The 21,069-nt window shown below is 42.8% G+C and overlaps 1 protein-coding gene across 6 annotated transcripts in view; it reads left to right on the top strand.

The window, feature by feature from the left end:
• The window catches only part of LOC106584183 (lysine-specific demethylase 4A), a 61,359-nt gene extending 42,022 nt beyond the window's left edge, over positions 1–19,337 (top strand). For all 6 annotated transcript variants that reach the window (XM_014169155.3, XM_014169158.3, XM_082967926.1 and 3 more), the window contains 8 exons: positions 10,453–10,529; positions 10,796–10,851; positions 11,081–11,189; positions 13,849–14,037; positions 14,846–15,016; positions 15,864–15,983; positions 16,204–16,296; positions 16,508–19,337. In XM_014169155.3, coding sequence (XP_014024630.1) covers positions 10,453–10,529; positions 10,796–10,851; positions 11,081–11,189; positions 13,849–14,037; positions 14,846–15,016; positions 15,864–15,983; positions 16,204–16,296; positions 16,508–16,648 — 956 coding nt within the window. In that variant the 3' untranslated portion in view covers positions 16,649–19,337. The remainder of the gene's footprint in view (positions 1–10,452; positions 10,530–10,795; positions 10,852–11,080; positions 11,190–13,848; positions 14,038–14,845; positions 15,017–15,863; positions 15,984–16,203; positions 16,297–16,507) is intronic.
• Positions 19,338–21,069: the final 1,732 nt, after the last annotated feature.

Below are 21,069 nucleotides of genomic sequence, written 5' to 3'. Positions count from 1 at the left end.
AGGTAAGAAACTCCATACAATTAGTTTTTATGTTGGTATGTTGTAATATTTACAGATGAGTCTGTGAAGTGACCTTGTGATAACAAGCCGAGTAGACAGTCATCAGGGCTCCACAGTGTGAGCATTTCACTTGCATTTGTGAATAGAAATAGTAAAGTATGATCTTCATAGCTATATTTCATAGCTGATAAATTAATCACACTAAGTCAAAGCACTATGAATTCTACAGTCGTGGCCTAAAGTTGAGAATGACACAAATATTAATTTTCACAAAGTCTGCAGCCTCAGTTTGTATGATGGCAATTTGCATACAGTGAGGGAAAAAAGTATTTGATCCCCTGCTGATTTTCTACGTTTGCCCACTGACAAAGAAATGATCAGTCGATAATTTTAATGGTAGGTTTATTTGAACAGTGAGAGACAGAATAACAGCAAAAAAATCCAGAAAAACACATGTCAAAAATGTTATAAAATTATTTGCATTTTAATGAGGGAAATAAGTATTTGACCCTTCTGCAAAACATGACTTAGTATTTGGTGGCAAAACCCTTGTTGGCAATCACAGAGGTCAGACGTTTCTTGTAGTTGGCCACCAGGTTTGCACACATCTCGGGAAGGATTTTGTACCACTCCTCTTTGCAGATCCTTCAGCTCCCTCCACAGATTTTCTATGGGATTAAGGTCTGGAGACTGGCTAGGCCACTCCAGGACCTTTAATGTGCTTCTTCTTGAGCCACTCCTTTGTTGCCTTGGCCGTGTGTTTTGGGTCATTGTCATGCTGTAATACCCATCCACGACCTATTTTCAATGCCCTGGCTGAGGGAAGGACGTTCTCACCCAAGATTTGACGGTACATGGCCCCGTCCATTGTCCCTTTGATGCGGTGAAGTTGTCCTGTCCCCTTAGCAGAAAAACACCCCCAAAGCATAATGTTTCCACCTCCATGTTTGACAGTGGGGATGGGTCATAGGCAGCATTCCTCCTCCAAACACGGTGAGTTGAGTTGATGCCAAAGAGCTCCATTTTGGTCTCATCTGACCACAACACTTTCACCCAGTTGTCCTCTGAATCATTCAGATGTGCTCTTTGGTCTTGGCCATGGTGGAGAGTTTGGAATCTGATTGATTGCTTCTGTGGACAGGTGTCTTTTATACAGGTAACAAGCTGAGATTAGGAGCACTCCCTTTAAGAGTGTGCTCCTAATCCCAGCTCATTACTTGTATAAAAGACACCTGGGAGACAGAAATCTTTCTGATTGAGAGGGGGTCAAATACTTATTTCCCTCTTTTAAAATGCAAATCAATTTATAACATTTTTGACATGCGTTTTTGTTAACTGTCTCTCACTGTTCAAATAAACCTACCATTAAAATTATAGACTGATCATTTCTTTGTCAGTGGGCAAGCGTACAAAATCAGCAGGGGATCAAATACTTTTTTCCCTCACTGTATAATCTAGAATGTTATGATGAGTGATCAGATGAATTGCAATTAATTGCAAAGTCCCTCTTTGCCATGCAAATGAACTGAATCCCCCCCAAAAACATTTCCTCTGCATTTCAGCCCTGCCACAAAAGGACCAGCTGACATCATGTCAGTGATTCTCTCGTTAACACAGGTGTGAGTTTTGACGAGGACAAGGCTTGAGATCACTCTGTCATGCTGATTGAGTTCAAATAACAGACTGGAAGCTTCAAAAGGAAGGTGGTGCTTGGAACCATTGTTCTTCCTCTGTCAATCATGGTTACCTGCAAGGAAACATGTGCCGTCATCATTGCTTTGCACAAAAAGGGCTTCACAGGCAAGGATATTGCTGCCAGTAAGATTGCACCTAAATCAACCATTTATCGGATCATCAAGAACTTCAAGGAGAGCGGTTCAATTGTTGTGAAGAAGGCTTCAGTGCGCCCAAGAAAGTCCAGCAAGCGCCAGGACCGTCTCCTAAAGTCGATTCAGCTGCGGGACGGTGCACCACCAGTATAGAGCTTGCTCAGGAATGGCAGCAGGCAGGAAGTGAGTGCATCTGCACGCACAGTGAGGCGAAGACTTTTGGAGGATGGCCTGGTGTCAAGAAGGGCAGCAAAGAAGCCACTTCTCTCCAGGAAAAACATCCGGAAAAAAGCTTGTCCGGAGAAGATAAGGTGAGCACTACCATCAGTCCTGTGTCATGCCAACAGTAAAGCATCCTGAGACCATTCATGAGTGGGGTTGCTTCTCAGCCAATGGAGTGGGCTCACTCACAATTTTGCCTAAGAACACAGCCATGAATAAAGAATGGTACCAACACATCCCACGAGAGCAAATTCTCCCAACCGTTTGGTGACGAACACTGCGTTTTTCAGCATGATGGAGCACCTTGCCATAAGGCAAAGGTGATAACTAAGTGGCTCGGGGAACAAAACATCGATATTTTGGGTCCATGGCCAGAAAACTCCCCAGACCTTAATCCCATTGAGAACTTGTGGTCAATCTTCAAGAGGCGGGTGGACAAACAAAACCCCACAAATTCTGACAGACTCCAAGCATTGATTATGCAAGAATGGGCTGCCATTAGTCAGGATGTGGCCCAGAAGTTAATTGACAGAATGCCAGGGCGGATTGCAGAGGTCTTGAAAAAGAAGGGTGAAAAATGCAAATATTGACTCTTTGCATCGACTTCATGTAATTGTCAATAAAAGCCTTTGACACTTATGAAATGCTTGTAATTATACTTCAGTATTCCATAGTAACATCTGACAAAAATATCTAAAGACACTGAGGCTGCAGACTTTGAAAATTAATATTTGTGTCATTCTCAAAACTTTTATATAGCCCATTCCACCTCACGCTGCAACACTGCATGGCTGTGCTCACCTGAAGAGCTTAGTGAAAGATATTTTTAGAAGCGCTGCACACAGGCATAAAAGTTGGACTAATTTACTTGAAATGAAAGTCTACTGAGGTGACATTTTGTCCTTGGCTATTTACATTGTTTGGTTCACAAGCTAGGTGTTTTTTCTATGTTTTGAGTTTCAACAACTAGGGACAAGTAGACCGCTTCTACTAGTCAGACTCAATCTCAATCTCACAGGCACAAACATGACTTGAGTCACTCCACCACGGTAACCTCCTACCCTTTAAAGGGCAGATGAATATTTTTGTCTCATCTGTGATGTTCTAAAAAGACTCGGGTCACAAAAAAATGTAATTTTAACAATATACCATTTTAGTTACTTCTACTAGTAATACATGTATTGTTTTAGAAACATTACAAAGCATTCTCATCAGTTTTTTTTGTGTTTTGTTCTTGTAATTTTACTGAAGAAAATAATATTTGGGCTGGTAAATTTTCTTATCTACCTGCCACAGTGGCTGGTGGACCAAAATGTGAGTGAATTTTATGCCCTTAGCCCGTTCCATCTCATCCCAAAGATGCTCTTTTGGGTTTAGACTTGGGAACTACGCATGCCACTCAAGTAAACTGGACTTGCTGCCATGTTCCAGGCAATGTTTTTCCACTCGTCAATTGTCCAGTGTTGGTGATTGTGTGCTCACTGGAGCCACTTCTTCTTGTTTTTAGCTGCAATAGCCCATCCTTGACAAGGATCAACGAGTTGTGCGTTCTGAGATACCGTTCAGCACTCCACTGTTGTACTGTGCTGTTATGTCTGTTTGTGGGCCGCCTGTTACCTTGCAGTAAGACCTTTTAAACAGGTCAACATTCACAAGGCCGTGGGGCTAGATGGATAACCAGGACGTGTGCTCCGGGCATGTGCTGACCAACTGGCAGGTGTCTTCACTGACATTTTCAACCGGATGTTTTTTTGTTTGTCGTACCATTCTCGGTAAACCCTAGACACTTTTGTGCGGGAAAAGCCCAGGAGGGCATCCGTTTCTGAGATACTGGATCCTGTGCGCCTGGCACCGACGATCATACCACGCTCAAAGTCGCTTAGGTCACTAGTTTTGCCCATTCCAATGTTCAATCGAACAGTAACTGGATGCCTGTCTGCCTGCTTTATTTAGCAAGCTAGGGCCACGTGACTCACTGTCTGTAAGAACGATCCATTTTTGTGAACGGGGTAGTGTACCTAATAAACTGTGTGTAATATATTATATACACTACATGACAAAGTATGTGAACAACTGCTCATTGAATATCTCATTCCAAAATCATGGGTGTTAACATGGAGTTGTTCCCCCCCCCCCCCCCGATTTATATAACAGCCTCCCTTCTTCTAGGAAGGCTTTCCACTAGATGTTGGAACATTGCTGCCGGGACTTGCTCCAGCCACAAGAACATTTAGTGAGGTCGGGCACTGATGTTGGGCCATTAGGGCTGGATTGCAGTCGGGGTTCCAATTCATCCCAAAGGTGTTTGATGGGGTTGAGGTCAGGGCTCTGTGCAGGCCAGTCAAGCTCTTCCACACAGATCTTGACAAACCATTTCTGTATGGACCTCACTTTGTGCATGGGGGAATTGTCACGTGGAAACAGGAAACTGTTGCCATAAAGTTGGAAGCACAGAATCGTCTAGAATGTCATTGTATGCTGTAGCATTTGTTTTCCTTTCACTGGAACTAAGTGGCCTAGCCCGAACCTTGAAAGCAGCCCCAGACCGTTATTCCTCCTCTACCAAACTTTACTGATGGCACTATGAAGCAAGATTCATCACTCCAGAGAACGTGTTTCCACTGCTCCAGATTCCAATGGCGGTGAGCTTTACACCACTCTACCCGACGCTTGGCATTGCGCATGGTGATCTTTAGGCTTGTGTGCGGCTGCTTGGCCATAGAAACCCATTTCATGAAGCTCCCGATGAGCAGTTATTTTGCTGACGTTGCTTCCAGAGGCAGTTTGGAACTTGGTATTAAGTGTTGCAACCGAGGACACTCAGTGGTACGTACTGTGAGCTTGTGTGGCCTACCAATTCGCGGCTGAGCCGTTGTTGCTCATAGACGTTTCCACTTCACAATAACGGTACTTACAGTTCAGCAGGGCAGACATTTGACGAACTGACTTGTTGGTAAGGTGACATCCTTTGACGGTGGCACGTTAAGTCACTGAGCTCTTCAGTAAGGCCATTCTACTGCTAATGTTTGTCTATGGAGATTACATGGCTGTGTGCTCAATTTTATACATCTGTCAGCAACGGGTGTGGCTGAACTGCACTCTATACTCCTCTGTAAACGGGTCATCTCTGTATACTTGTCGCAAGACCCACTGGTTGATGCTTATTTATAAAACCCTCTTAGACCTCACTCCCCCCTCCCCCCTATCTGAGATATCTACTGCAGCCCTCATTTTCCACATACAACACCCGTTCTGCCAGTCACATTCGGTTAAAGGTCCCCAAAGCACACACATCTCTGGGTCGCTCGTCTTTTCAGTTCGCTGCATCTAGCGACTGGAATGAGCTACAACAAACACTCAAACTGGACAGTTTTATCTCAATGTCTTAATTCAAAGACTCAATCATGGACACTTACTGACAGTTGTGGCTGCTTTGCGTGATGGATTGTCTCTACCTTCTTGCCCATTGCTGCTGTTTGTGCCCAATATTTGTTTGTGCCCAATATTTGTACCCTGTTTTGTGCTGCTGCGATGCTGTGTTGCTGCGATGCTGTCTTGCTGCGGTGTTGTCTTAGGTCTCTCTTTATGTAGTGTTGTCTCTTGTCGTGATGTGTGTTTTGTGCTATATTTTTATTTAATTTATTTTTAATCCCAGCCCCTGTCTCCGCAGGAGGCCTTTTGGTAGGCCGTCATTGTAAATGTTCTTAACCTCTCTGGGGGTGTGGGACAGTAGCATCCCACCTGGCCAACATCCGGTGGAATTGCAGAGCGCCAAATTCAAATTACTATAAATATTTAACTTTCATGAAATCACAAGTGTAATACATCAAAATAAAGCTTAACTTGTTGTTAATCCAGCCGCCGTGTCAGATTTCAAAAAGACTTTACGGCGAAGCAAACCATGCGATTATCTGAGGACAGCGCTCAGCACACAAAACATTACATACAGTTACCAGCCAAGTAGATTAGTCACGAAAGTCAGAAATAGCAATAAAATGAATCACTTACCTTTGATCTTTGTATGGTTGCACTCACAAGACTCCCAGTTACACAATAAATGTTTGTTTTGTTCGATAAAGTCCCTCTTTATATCCAAAAACCTCCAAGTTGTTGGCGCGTTTTGTTCAGTAATCCAGTGGCTCAAATGCGGTCACAACAGGCAGACAAAAATTCCAAATAGTATCCGTAAAGTTCGTAGAAACATGTCAAACAATGTTTATAATCAATCCTCAGGTTGTTTTTAGCCTAAATAATCGATAATATTTCAACCGGACAATAGCGTCGTCAATGTAAAAGAAAAACAAGAAAGGTGCGCTGTCGGTCGCATGCAGGAAACAGCTCTGGGGACATCCCACTATCCACTCAGTTGTCATTCTCCCTCATTTTTCAGAGTAAAAGCCTGAAACAATGTCTAAAGACTGTTCACAACTAGTGGAAGCCATAGGGAATGGAATCTGGGTCCTATCCCTTTAAATGGTGGATAGGCTTTCATTGGAAAAACAGCCATTTCAAAATAATGGCACTTCCTGGATGGATTTTCCTCAGATTTTCACCTGCCATTTCAGTTCTGTTAAACTCACAGACATTATTTTTAACAGTTTTAGAGTTTTTTTTTCAATCCAAATCTATTAATTATATGCATATCCTTGCTTCTGGGCCTGAGTAGCAGGCAGTTTACTTTGGGCACGCTTTTCATCCGGAGGTGAAAACAGTGCCCCCTACCCTAGTGAGGTTAACTGGCTTGCCTAGTTAAATAAAGAATTTACCAATCCACTAATTTGAATGGATGTCCACATACTTTTGTGTGTGTTTTAGTATACACTATATACTGAAAATGCACATACTGACAAAAATATAAATGCAATAATTTCAAAGATGTTACTAAATTACAGTGCATGTAAGGAAACCAGTCAATTGAAATAAATAAATTAGGCCCTAATCTATGTATTTCACATGACTGGGAAAACCGATATGCATCTGTTGGTCACAGATACCTTAAAGGTAGGGGTGTGGATCAGAAAACCAGTCAGTAGCTGGTGTGACCACCGTTTGCCTCATGCAGCGTGACAATTCTACTTTGCATAGAGTTGATCAGGCCTGTGGAATATTGTCCAACTCCTCTTCAATGGCTGTGCGAAGTTCCTGGATATTGGCAGGAACTGGAACATGCTGTCGTACATGTTGATCCCGAGCATCCCAAACGTGCTCAATGGGTGACATGTCTGGTGAGCATGCAGGCCATAGAAGAACATTTTCAGCTTCTTTTCAGAACATTCAATGCTCTGGCAACAGCTCTGGTGGACATTCCTGCTGTCAGCAGGCCAATTGCACGCTCCCTCAACTTGAGACATTTGTGGCATCGTGTTGTGTGACATAACTGCACATTTTAGAGTGGCCTTTTATTGTCCCCAGCACAAGGTGCACCTGGGTAATGATCATGCTGTTTAATCACCTTATTGACATGCCACACCTGTCAGGTGGATGGATTATCTTGGCAATTGAGAAATACTCACTAACAGGCATGTAAACAAATTTATGCACACACGCATAGATAAGGTTTTTGTGCTTATGGAACATTTCTGCAATATTTTATTTCAGCTCATGAAACAAATATATTTTGATTTGTTTAACACTTTTTTGGTTACTACATGATTCCATATGTGTTATTTCATAGTTTTGATGTCTTCACAGTGTAGAAAATAGTAAAAAAAAAAAAAAAAACTCTGACACTATTGTGGACTGTCAATTCTGACCTTTGTGAAATCAGGCAAGGGCTGGAGAGACAAGTTGCAGCCTTCACAGGACACGCCTTCACAGCCTAGGTGAACTTCAATGTACTGGAGGACAACTTTAGAAATTGTTTGCTTTGTTACAGGAAATATGGAAAGCAGAATATGGCGCAGTTTGTTTGTGTAGCACCTGAATCGGCAAGCAGTTATGCATCGTAGGGGAACAAAATAGTTTTAGGTTGTGGCACTCCAGTGAGTGTGACTCGTTGCAGACATGGGCACTAGTAAAGGGACTCCTAGTCTTCACCCAGGAGCTCAATTGTCACTGGTAATTTTGCCTCTCTTGAATGCTTTTAATTCAAGGCCTAGTTGAATGTATTACATAATACATTGAAGTTGTGAAGGCCAATTATTGTTATATGCGCCTTTATTATATTTTGTAATTCCAGTTCAATTTTGATGACAATATCCCTGTGTCACTGTGTTGGTTATGATAGCGATGTAACTTGCACTTTGTTTTCGGTTTTGAATGACAATGTATTCCCCTAACCTTATTATTTCAATAAAGTACTTTTTTTTGTTAATATTATATAACTTGTATGCCTTTCCTTATATATAAGACTAATGCCATTTGTAATGTGTTTTGGTGCATATATAATGTGTATGTATGTATGTGTGTGTGTGTGTGTGTGTGTATGTATGTATGTATGTATGTATAATATACTATCCAGATAAGTGTTTGATCACAAAACATCCGTAGAATTATAGAAAAATACCAGTAATAACTTAAACAGTTGTAACTCATTCACAGTAGAAGTTACTGTAGGCTATTACTGTTCTGATTTCAGATTTTCAACCATTACAAAATAAGGAAGACTCAATATGCTCAAAGTTTTTCCTCTATCTTCATTAGGAAGTTTTGTAAGTGGCAGTTTGGGGGGGGGGGGGTTGATTTTTCATGTATATGATTTTCACAGGTGTTCTTTTTTGACTGAATGATGCGATGCTATTGTATTTCATAGGGCTATTTCTCAGCTTTCAAAATAAACTCAGCAAAACAATAAACGCCCCCACTGTCAACTGCGTTTATTTTCAGCAAACTTAACATGTGTAAATATTTGTATGAACATAAGATTCAACAACTGAGACACAAACTGAACAAGTTCCACAGACGTGACTAACAGAAATGGAATAATGTGTCCTTGAACAAAGGGGGGGGGGGTCAAAATCAAAAGTAACAGTCAGTATTTGGTGTGGCCACGAGCTGCATTAAGTACTGCAGTACATCTCCTCATGGACTGCACCAGATTTGCCAGTTCTTGCTGTGTGATGTTACCCCACTCTTCCACCAAGGCACTTGCAAGTTCCCGGACATTTCTGGGGGGAATGGCCCTAGCCCTCACCCTCCGATCCAACAGGTCCCAGACGTGCTCAATGGGATTGAGATCCGGGATCTTCGCTGGCCATGGCAGAACACTGACATTCCTGTCTAGCAGGAAATGACGCACAGAACGAGCAGTATGGCTGGTGGCATTGTCGTGCTGGAGGGTCATGTCAGGATGAGCCTGCAGGAAGGGTACCACGTGAGGGAGGAGGATGTCTTCCCTGTAACGCACAGCATTGAGATTGCCTGCAAGGACAACAGGCTCAGTCTGATGACGCTGTGACACACCGACCATGACGGACCCTCCACCTCCAAATCGATCACGCTCCAGGGTACAGGCCTCGGTGTAACACTCATTCCTTCGACGATAAACGCGAATCCGACCATCACCCCTGGTGTAGACAAAACCGCGACTTGTCAGTGAAGAACACTTTTTGCCAGTCCCGTCTGGTCCAGTGATGGGTTTGTGCCCATAGGCGACATTGTTGCCGATGATGTCTGGTGAGGACCTGCCTTACAACAGGCCTACAAGGCCTCGGTCCAGCGTTTCTCAGCCTATTGCGGACAGTCTGAGCACTGATGGAGGGATTGTGCGTTCCTGGTGTAACTCGGGCAGTTGCTGTTGCCATCCTGTACCTGTCCCGCAGGTGTGATGTTCGGATGTACCGATCCTGTGCTGGTGTTCTTATACGTGGTCTGCCACTGCAAGGACGTTCAGCTGTCCGTCCTGTCTCCCTGTAGCGCTGTCTTAGGCGTCTCACAGTACGGACATTGCAATTTATTGCACTGGCCACATCTGCAGTCCTCATGCCTCCTTGCAGCATGCCTAAGGCACGTTCACGCAGATGAGCAGGGACCCTGGGCATCTTTCTTTTTGGTGTTTTTCAGAGTCAGTAGAAAGCCCTCTTTAGTGTCCAAACTGTGACCTTAATTGCCTACTGTCTGTAAGCTGTTAGTAACAGCGACCGTTCCACAGGTGCATGTTCAATAATTGTTTATGGTAAAATCCTCAATGTTATTGAATAAATCCCAGAACATATTGGTCTGTGCTAGCGAAACAGTCCTGTAGTCTTCCTTCCCGCCTTTGGGACAACAACTCCCATTGTTAGGGTGGAGACATGAGCATCTCGTCATTATTTACAGATCTGTGGATACAATTTGATTTCTGTGCAACCACTTAAGACTTCATCAATGCCTGTCTGCCAATCGTCCTCCCAAACTAGCTATTGGTGTATGCTCTGTTAATTTCGTCCCCTGACCTGGTGTTTGTTTGGTTGTGTGTTACCAGGCTGTTATGGCGTGGATCCAAAGATTGTTACTAAGGACTGGAAGTGTGCTCGCTGTAAGGCCAACGCCATGACTGAGGTTAGTGTCTCTACAACAGCTCAGAGTGGCCCTTCTCTATGTATGACTCACCTCACCTAGTTGGCCCAAATCTCTGTTGCTGTCACTGTCAATAGTGTTTGCAAACTTTGCAGGACTCTAAACAGTCATTAGATCTGGCACTAGTGTTTGCAGTAGTCACATATCATTAGGAGACTAACTGTTACTGGTCATCAGGTAGCAGGTACCACATCTATGTTTGGATGACTTGGATGATGATGGTTGACAGTTTGCTCTCCTGTTTGCAGAGTTGCTGTTTGTGTTCGCTGAGGGGTGGAGCCTTGCAGAAAGCCAACAACAACAAGTAAGTTTGTGTGCCAGTCAAATTTCCTTAGATCAGGGAGTGGTCTAGTCTAACAATCAGTAATCACACATTGAACATTTACTCTGCAATATATTGATTTATGTACACTTATGTTCACATAGTTTGACGTTCTATTGAAAGATATCTACTAGGATTTAGTTTAGTTTATAAGCCACTAACAATGGTATGCTTTTGTGTGTGTATTGACATGTTTTTGTGTGTGTTATAGGTGGGTCCATGTGCTGTGTGCAGTAGCAGTGTTGGAGGCTCGCTTTGTGAACATCACTGAGAGAAGCCCTGTGGATCTGAGTGGGATTCCTCTACAGAGGTTTAAACTGGTGAGTTAAACACAGTACATGTCAATCAATCAAATGTATTTATAAAGCCCTTTTTTACATCATCCGATGTCACTATACTATAAGTGCTATACAGAAACCCAGCCTAAAACAGCAAGCAATGCAGATGTAGAAGCATGGTGGCTAGGAACAACTCCCTAGAAAGGCAAGAACCTAGGAAAAAACCTAGAGAGGAACCGGGCTCTGAGGGGTGGCCAGTCCTCTTTTGGCTGTGCCGGGTGGAGATTATAACAGTACATGGCCAAGATGTTCAAACCTTCATAGATGACCAGCAGGGTCAAATAATAATAATCACAGTGGTTGTAAAGGGTGCAACAGGTCATCACCTCAGGAGTAAATGTCAGTTGGCTTTTCATAGCCGATCATTCAGAGTTAGAGACAGCAGGTGCGGTAGAGAGAGAGTAAAAAACAGCAGGTCTGGGACAAGGTAGCACGTCCGGTGAACAGGTCAGGGTTCCATAGCCGCAGGCAGAACAGTTGAAACTGGAGCAGCAGCACGAACAGGCGGACTGGGGACAGCAAGGAATCATCAGGCCAGGTAGTCCTGAGGCATGGTCCTAGGGCTCAGTTCCTCTGAGAGAAAGAGAGAGAGAATTAGAGGGAGCATACTTACATTCACAAAGGACACCGGATAAGACAGGAGAAATACTCCAGATATAACAGACTGACCCTAGCCCCCCGACACAAACTATTGCAGCATAATTACGGGTGGCTGAGACAGGAGGGGTCGGGAGACACTGGCCCCGTCCGACTTTATCCCGGGATAGGGCCAACTAGGCAGGATATAACCCCACCCACTTTGCCAACGTACAGCCCCCACACCACTTGAGGGATATCTTCAACCACCAACTTACTACCCTGAGACAAGGCCGAGTATAGCCCACAAAGATCTCCCTCACGGCACAAACCCGAGGGGGGGTGCCAACCTGGACAGGAAGATCACGTCACTGACTCAACCCACTCAAGTGACGCACCCTTCCTAGGGACGGCATGGAAGAGCACCAGTAAGCCAGTGACTCAGCCCCCGTAATAGGGTTAGAGGCAGAGAATCCCAGGGAGGTCGGGGAAACTGGCCAGGCAGAGACAGCAAGGGTGGTTGGTCGCTCAAGTGCCTTTCCGTTCACCTTCACACCCCTGGGACAGATTACACTCAATCATAGCACCTACTGAAGAGATGAGTCTTCAATTAAGACTTAAAGGTTGAGACCGAGTCTGCTTCTCTCACATGGATAGGTAGACCATTCCATAAAAATTGAGCTCTGTTGGAGAAAGCCCTGCCTCCAGCTCTTTGCTTAGAAATTCTAGGGGCAATAAGGAGGACTGCGTCTTGTGACCGTAGCGTATGTGTAGGTATGTACGGCAGGACCAAATCGGAAAGATAGATTGGAGCTGGCCCATGTAATGCTTTGTAGGTTAGCAGTAAAACCTTGAAATCAGCCCTAGCCTTAACAGGAAGCCAGTGTAGAGAGGCTAGCACTGGGGTAATGTGATCAAATTGTTTGGTTCTAGTCAAGATTCTAGCAGCCGTGTGTGGCACTAACTGACGTTTATTTAGTGATTTATCCGGGTTGCCGGAAAGTGAAGCATTGCAATAGTCTAATCTAGAAGTGACAAAAGAAGGGATGAATTTTTTCAAATTTACATAGATGGAAAAAAAAAATCTGTTCTTGAAACAGTCTTGATATGTTCGTCAAAAGAGAGATCAGGTCCAGAGTAACGCCGAGGTCCTTTACAGTTTTATTTGAGATGACTGTACAAACATCAAGATTAATTGTCAGATCCAACAGCAGATCTCTTTGTACTTGGGGCCTAGAACTAGCATCTCTGTTTTGTCAGAGTTTAAACATTGTTTCCAAATGACATCACCAAGAGGATATATATATAGTGAAAACAGAGGTCTAAAAATGGAGCCTTGAGGAACACCGAAATTTACAGTTGATTTGTCAGAGGACAAACCATCATTTTATTACGTGCTAATGGATAGGAACTCACAACCTCACTCTCCAACCAAGGTGCATGAAGAGGAGCAAACTGAAAAGACTGGAGTGGCGGAATATCTTCTCTTCAGCATATTATGTCAACGTAATATGTTATTTGCATTACAAGACCTGAGAATGGTTGGCACATCCGCCTCTATACTAGTCACTGATAGTCACTCAATTAGCCCATGTCAGCAAAAAATTGTTTAGAGTGCAAAGTTATTTTAGCGGCCAGCTATCTAAACTGACCGGGGGACCTCACTGAGATATCATATTCAAATCTGTAAACATTTCTCTCCACCCTATGGCAAAATGTGTAGAAGTGCAGGAAATTAGCTGTGGCCCCCACCCCCATCAGTTTCCCATCCTTGGACTAGAGACTAGGCTATTTAGAGGATGTCATGTGAGTTTGGGATTTAAGCCCAGTCAGTCAGAACTTCTGACATGTCATATCAGGGGGGATATGAAATGACATCTCTTTCTGCAAAGCCTTATTTCTGAATTTAGCCCTTTCACAGGAATCATGACAGCCATTTGTATTTCTAGAGAATGTAGCATGCTTCTGTATACTGTTTGACCGGACATACAGGCCTAGCTTTCGCTGTCAGACTTCCCTTTCCTGTCTCTCTGAGCATGTTCTTATCCTTATCTGTGCTGTGCAGAAATGTTACTACTGTAAGAAGCGGATGAAGAAGACGTCCGGGTGCTGTGTGCAGTGTTCCCATGGCCGCTGTTCTACGGCCTACCACCCTACCTGTGCTCAGGCTGCTGGGGTCCTCATGCAGCCAGACGAGTGGCCTTTCGTGGTCTACGTCACCTGCTGCCGGCACAAGGGCCCTATTCAGACAGAGGTATACATCAGTTGTACTTTACTTGGTGTTTAGGATTGTCTTTCAGAAAGAGGAAGCCATACACCAGACGGGGAACTCTGAAGGCCTCTGTTTTGGGACTTAGTTGGGAACGTTCTTCTGATACTTTGCCTTATAGTTTCTAAACCTTCTATATACACTGAGTATAGCAAACATTAGGAACACCTTCCTAATATTGAGTTGCACTCCCCTTTGGCCTCAGAACAGCCTCAATTCGTCGGGGAATGGACTCTACAAGGTGTTGAGAAAGTGTTCGACAGGGATGTTGGCCCATGTTGATTCCAATGCTTCCAACAGTTGTGTCAAGTTGACTGGATGTCCTTTGGGTGGTGGACCATTCTTGATACACACGGGAAACTGTTGAGTGTGGAAAAACCAGAAGCGTTGCAGTTCTTGGCACAAACCGCTGCGCCTGGCACCTACTGCCATACCCCGTTCAAAGGCACTTAAATCTTTTGTCTTGCCCATTCACCCTCTGAATGGCGCACATACCCAGTCCATGTTTCAACTGTCTCGAGGCTTAAAAATCCTTCTTTAACTGGTCTCCTCCCTTTCATCTACACTGATTGAACTGGATTTATCTGGATGTTTTGTATACTCAGTGTATTCAGGACTGTGCTCACCACATTGTATTGCATAAACATGACTAGGTTTTAGATTTGAGTGAAAACTCCCACCAGTGTGCCCATGTGCTTCCAGTCCAAAGAGGTTGATAGTTCTTATTTGATGCTAATCCTGTGGATGACTGTTTAATCATCACTGATCTCTCTCTCTCTCTCTCCTCTCTCAGCGTAACAAAGCAGCAATGCATGAGCTCACCGTGGGACAGAGGGTGATCTGTAAGCACAAAAATGGCCGCTACTATCAGTGTGACGTGGTGCAGCTTTCCAAGGAGACATTCTATGAGGTCAACTTTGATGACGGTTCCTTCAGCGACAACCTCTTTCCCGAGGACATCGTGGTAAGGAGACTTACGTTTCAGTAATTCATATGCTGTTCATTATTCGTTTATAGATTACTTAGAGAGCTAGGCGAAATGGACAAAAGTCCATAGAGTGATAAATGTACCCGTTTTTTTTTGTTTTTTTCGATAACGAATCAGTGATAAATAATGGTAAATTTTTTGGGGGTGGAGGGGCTAGAGCTGGGCAATACGGACAAACAGTAATATTGTGATGAATGTAACTATTTTGCTTGATAACAATAATTCATTCATTAATGGACAGTTACTTTAAATTAGTGGCAGGGCTCTAGAACATTTTATTCCAGTGCCAAGTAAGACAGCTGAGATGGTGGCCTATGATAAACAAATTAAGCTATTTCATGTAACATCTCCAGTTGTAACGTGGTGCCATGAACTCAATATTAAGAGGTGAGAAATATAGTAGTGGCTTTGAAAAACAGTAGTGTTTTTCTCCACAATTGCATTTTGAGCAACGTTAATATGCTTGTGCTTCTCAGAATGCACAGTGGGGAGAGGGAGCGAGAGTGGCTCGCTCACACAGCAGCCGACAGCGAAACAGGGACAGGCAGATACTTTCATAGCAGGAATCAACATGATGCATAGGCTATTACTGTTGACCAAATAATGGTTTTAGAACAATCTACAGGAATGTTGTCTACCACATTGTTTATTACAGACGTACACAAAATGCTTTGGTAAGAGGAAGGGCATGTCAATGTCGTTAACTTTCGGTTTATCATCCCAGCTCTGTACCACACATTGGTTGAAATTTTGTGATGGCTTTTTGGTGCTTGCTAAATAGTATGTTCGTAGGATTGTATCTAATGTTGTTTTCTGTTGTCAGAGCCGGAATTGTGCCCAGCTAGGCCCCCCACCGCAGGGGGAGGTGGTGCAGGTCCGGTGGACAGATGGTCTAGTCTACGGGGCCAAGTTTGTGGCTGCTCACATCATCCAAATGTACCAGGTACTGCAACAGTATTCATACTCACCCTCAGCAACATGGTACCTTATGCAGAAAGAGATTAGTCTTATATGAAAGAATGCTTTGCTGTCTAATTGATCAGCTCCATTTTTCCAGATATAGCAAGCAATACATTAACAATCTGTGATGAAACCATTGTTTTGTTTGCTATGAGAGACATCAAATGTGGTTATTTTGGCATTGATGGTGTTGTTTGATGTAGGTGGAGTTTGAAGACGGGTCACAACTAACAGCCAAGAGAGATGATGTCTATACCCTGGATGAGGAGCTGCCCAAGAGAGTCAAGTCAAGACTGGTGAGTGTGCTGTGAGCTATCCAATATACTGAATCCAAAGTTGCTAACCTTTGTACATTGTATATCAACTCTGAACATTTTCACTCTACTGTAGTAGTCTACTGTATCTTATTCTCCAGCATGTTTGTTAATGAGTCTTCTCCCTGTGACAATGGACCATGAAGTAATCATCTTCTGTGTGTACCCTGCCCCCTGTCTCCTGTCTCCCCAGTCCAAGGCGTCAGACATGCGTTTCGATGGTATATTTGAGGACAAGGAGGCCATCCAGCAGTCGAAGAGGCAGAGAGTGATCAACTCACGTTACAGAGGAGACTACATTGAACCTGTGATCTACAGAGCCATCATGGAGTAGTCTGCCGACTACAGCATCGAGTAGCCTACTCTACCAACAAATCACCAGCACTGATATTCCTTATCCAGACTTCTGCTCACTTTACCTTAATTTATCCACTGAGTGAGTAAGTGTAGCTCTGACTAAAGGACTTCCTTTGAAAAGAACTGTCCAACCCCTAGTTTAGACTGTGTTTGTCTTTTTCTTCAATTCATCCCTTCATCATTACAGCATTAGGCACTGGTTTCCCAGACACTGTTTAAGCCTTGTCCTGGACCAAAAATATCTTTCCAGAACTAGGCTTGATCTGTGTCCAGGAAACCTGCCCCCATGGTTATTACCATCCATGTCACGTTTTATGCTTCTCTGCCAGTGCCCAGTAGCAGTCATTTATGTATTGAATGAAGTGATATTGGCCCTTGATTTTTGCTCCCAAACAAGATGTAACTTTCTAATAATAATAATAACAAATCACTCAATATAATTCAGTGGTAGGAAGGATTTCCTAAAGGGAGTGAAGCAGACACAAAAGTTATTGCCACCCATCCTCATAAACACTTGTGTTTTCTGACTCAATATTTGACAGAATGTTGCCAGTTGTTATTTTACGTACATATGTATATTTTTTCCTATGTATACTGAACAAAAATATTAACACAACATGCAACAATTTCAATGATGTTACTGAGTTACAGTTCATATAAGGAAATCAGTCAATTGAAATAAATTAATTTGGCCCTAATCTATGGATTTCACGTGACTGGGTGGGCCTGGGAGGACATAAGCTCACCCACTTGGGAGCTAGGCCCAGCCAATCAGAATTAAATGTTCTAACAAAAAAGGGCTTTATTACAGACAGAAATACTCCTCAGTTTCATCAGCTGTCCAGTGTCTGGTCTTAGACGATCCTGCAGGTGAAGAAGCCGGATGTGGAGGTCCTGGGCTGGCGTGGTTACACGTGGTCTACGGTTGTGAGGCCAGTTGGATGTACTGCCAAATTCTCTAAAATGATGGAAGCGGCTTACGGTAGAGAAATGAACATTACATTTTCTGGCAACAGCTCTGGTGGATATTCCTGCAGTCAACATGACAATTGCACACTCCCTCAAAACTTGATACATCTGTGGCATTGTGTTGCATAACAAAACTGCACATTCTACAGTGGCCTTTTATTATCCCCAGCACAAGGTACACCAGTGTAATGATAGTGGCATTTAATCAGCTTCTTGATATCCCATACCTGTAAGGTGGATGGATTATCTTAGCAAATGAGAAATGCTCACTAACAGGGATGTAAACTAATTTGTGCACAAATTGAGAGAAATAAGCTTTTTGTGCATATTGAACATTTCTGGGAATCTTTTATTTCAGCTCATGAAACATGGGACCAACACTTTACATGTTGCGTTTTATATTTTTGTTCAGTATAGTTTTTATGGTGCTACTTGCACCTATGTTTGATTTCAAGGAGGTGCAATGCCATTTTAGTAACTAATACTGCCTCCTCTTAGCAGATTCACACTGTTGACTGCATACCTATACATTGTATTTTGTAGGAATGCGTTGAATATAGCTTTTTCCATTTTGAGTTGGTTTTTTTACCAGCATATTTATTATATGGTGCTTGGAGAAAGTGAAAGTAACCTCTGCAATACAGACAGTTTGTCAGTTGCAATGCTGTAGAGGTTTCAAACCGATTAGGATGTATGTTCTATTTTTGCTATAGCGATGAATTGGATATAGCCTGTTCAGAATTGCTGTGGGCTCTCCATTTATTTCCAAGTTGGTTCTTTACTCATTTAATGAAAGTTGTGCATTGCACTTTTATTTAAGTCCAGTTTGAGAGGACATTTTAATAGTTGTGTGCTGCCATTTGCTATTTTTTGTGAGGGGGGGGAAACATGTTTGAAAATATTATTGTTAATTCTACATCTATAAGATGTTCATACGGAGTGTGTCCCCTACTACCCATCTTCACTCGGCCAAGATCATCAACCATGATGCACTTATTAGGATAGGATATAGATTGTCTTCATTGTTTGTCTGTAAACTGCTGTTGTCTTGAGTGTAGGGTTGGAAAATTTTCCCACGTTTTCTAGAAATCCCGGTCGAAATATGCCTGGAATCAGGAGGGAATAAGCAGGAAATCTAGGTATACCCAATCTGGGATTTCTGGAAAACGTGGGAATTTTTAGAAAGTTCCCAGCATTTTGAGACCCTAATTGAGTGTGTGAGTCACAGAACTGACAGTATGGGTTACAGTTAGTTATAGAGGCCCACATTCACAGCAGTACTACTGAGCAAAAGGTTTATATCATCATCATTCAATAGTATGGAAAGACTTATGACTTATAATACATCGAGGAAAATTACTTTTCTATCAAAAATAACTGTATTGCTTTGTTTTATAATGATACATGTTCTATATTCACAGCCAGGAAGACACTGAGATGTAATTATTATAATAAGTAGTTTATTGAAAGATATAAACTGTTGACTCTAGGGATCTTGGCAGCATCCCAAATGGAACCCTATTCCCTATATAGGGAGTAGAGTACCATTGGGACCATTCCCTGGCCTGTTCATGTTTGACCTTTTGAACATTGACCTCTTTCCTGTGTCTGTGATAAATGAACGCTGGACTTCTTCCATATTATCATTCATGCATTTTGTAAACAATTTTTGTTTCAGTAAATTTTTGGCTTGCTTATGTCCTGTATTGGTGTTATTTGTTGATGGTTCCATTACTATTTAATTATACTGGTTAATGATGTTTGACATGCTTATGACAATTATGACTACAATTTGCAGTATATATAATCACACTTTCGGATACCTTGAGAGTTTTAGAAGATAATACTTCATACCATTACATTTACCTTCATATGGAGTAAAACGGTCAACTGAATTATTCCTGTCCTAAGAGAAGACTCTCCCGTGTTTGTACCAGCAAACCCCACAGGTTAGCCCAAAACAGGATTTACACAGAACGTTTGAGATTAAGTTCAAGGAACCTGTCATTGCTTGAATTCATAAAACAATTTTTACAGAACTGTATACCATTTTGAAGGTCATACAGTGCATTTGAAAAATTCAGACCATTAGACTTTTTTCCACATTTCGTCACACCATTGCAGCAGCGCAAAAGATTCGGGGCTGACCCAAAGACAGGTCCTGGTAACATCCATGCTGTGCACAACCATGGTCGCCAATACCCAATCATGACAAAGCTAAAACAGGTTTCTAGATTTTTTTCTTCTAATTTATAACAAATAAAAAGACTACCTTATATACATAAGTATTTAAGACCCTTTGCTATGAGACTCAAAATTGAGCTCAGGTGCATCCTGTTTCTACAATTTTATTGGAGTCCACCTGTGGTAAATTCAATTGATTGGACATGATTTGGAAAGGCACACAGCTGTCTATATAAGGTCCCACAGTTGACAGAGCAAAAACCAAGCCGTAAGTATAGCTCTGAGATAGGATTGTGTCGAGGCACAGATCTGGGGAAGGGTACCAAAACATTTCTGCAGCATTGAAGGTCCCCAAGAACACAGTGGGCTCCATGGAGTTTGCCAAAGGGCACCTAAAGGACTCTCAGACCATGAGAAACAAGGTTCTCCGGTTTGATGAAACCAAGATTCAATTATTTGGCCTGAATGCCTAGCCTCATGTCTGGAGGAAACCTGGCACCATCCCTACAGTGAAGCATGGTGGTGGCAGCATCATGCGGTGGGGATGTTTTTCAGTGGCAGGGACTGGGAGACTAGTCAGGATTGAGGGTAAGATGAATGGAGAAAAGTATAGAGAAATCCTTGATGAAGTCCTGAGCGCTCTGGAGCAGGTTCTCAGACTGGAGTGAATGTTCCCCTTCCAACAGGACAGCAACCCTAAGCTCACAGCCAAGACAACGCTGGAGTGGCTTTGGGACAAGTCTCAATGTTATTGAGTGGCCCAGCCAGAGCCCAGACTTGAACCCGATTGAACATCTCTGGAGAGACCTGAAAATAGCTGTGCAGTGACACTTCACACCCAACCTGACAGATCTGCAGAGAAGAATAGGAGAAACTCCCTAAATACAGGTGTGCCAAGCTTGTAGCGTCATACCTAAGATGACTTGAGGCTGTAATCACTGCCAAAGGTGCTTCAACAAAGTACTCAGTAAAGGGTCTGATTACTTATGTAAATGTGATACTTTTTTTTTTTTTTAAATGTAAGTGTTTTGGCTTTGTCATTATGTGGTATTGTGTGTAGATTGATGAGGGGGAAAAAACAATTTAGAATAAGGCTGTGATGTAACAAAATGTGGGAAAAGTCAAGGGGTCTGAATACTTTACATAACACTAGCCCAGCCTTTACAAAAATAGCAGTTGTATATTGCTCTGTTTATGGTTTGCTCTCACACAGGTTGAATGTCATTTTTGTGTTTAGCAAGCATT

Source organism: Salmo salar, chromosome 23 (genome assembly GCF_965601325.2).
Source record: "Salmo salar chromosome 23, fSalSal1, whole genome shotgun sequence".
Classification (NCBI taxonomy): domain Eukaryota; kingdom Metazoa; phylum Chordata; class Actinopteri; order Salmoniformes; family Salmonidae; genus Salmo; species Salmo salar.
Note: the sequence above shows the minus strand (reverse complement) of the source record. Positions and strands in the feature narration are given on the sequence as shown.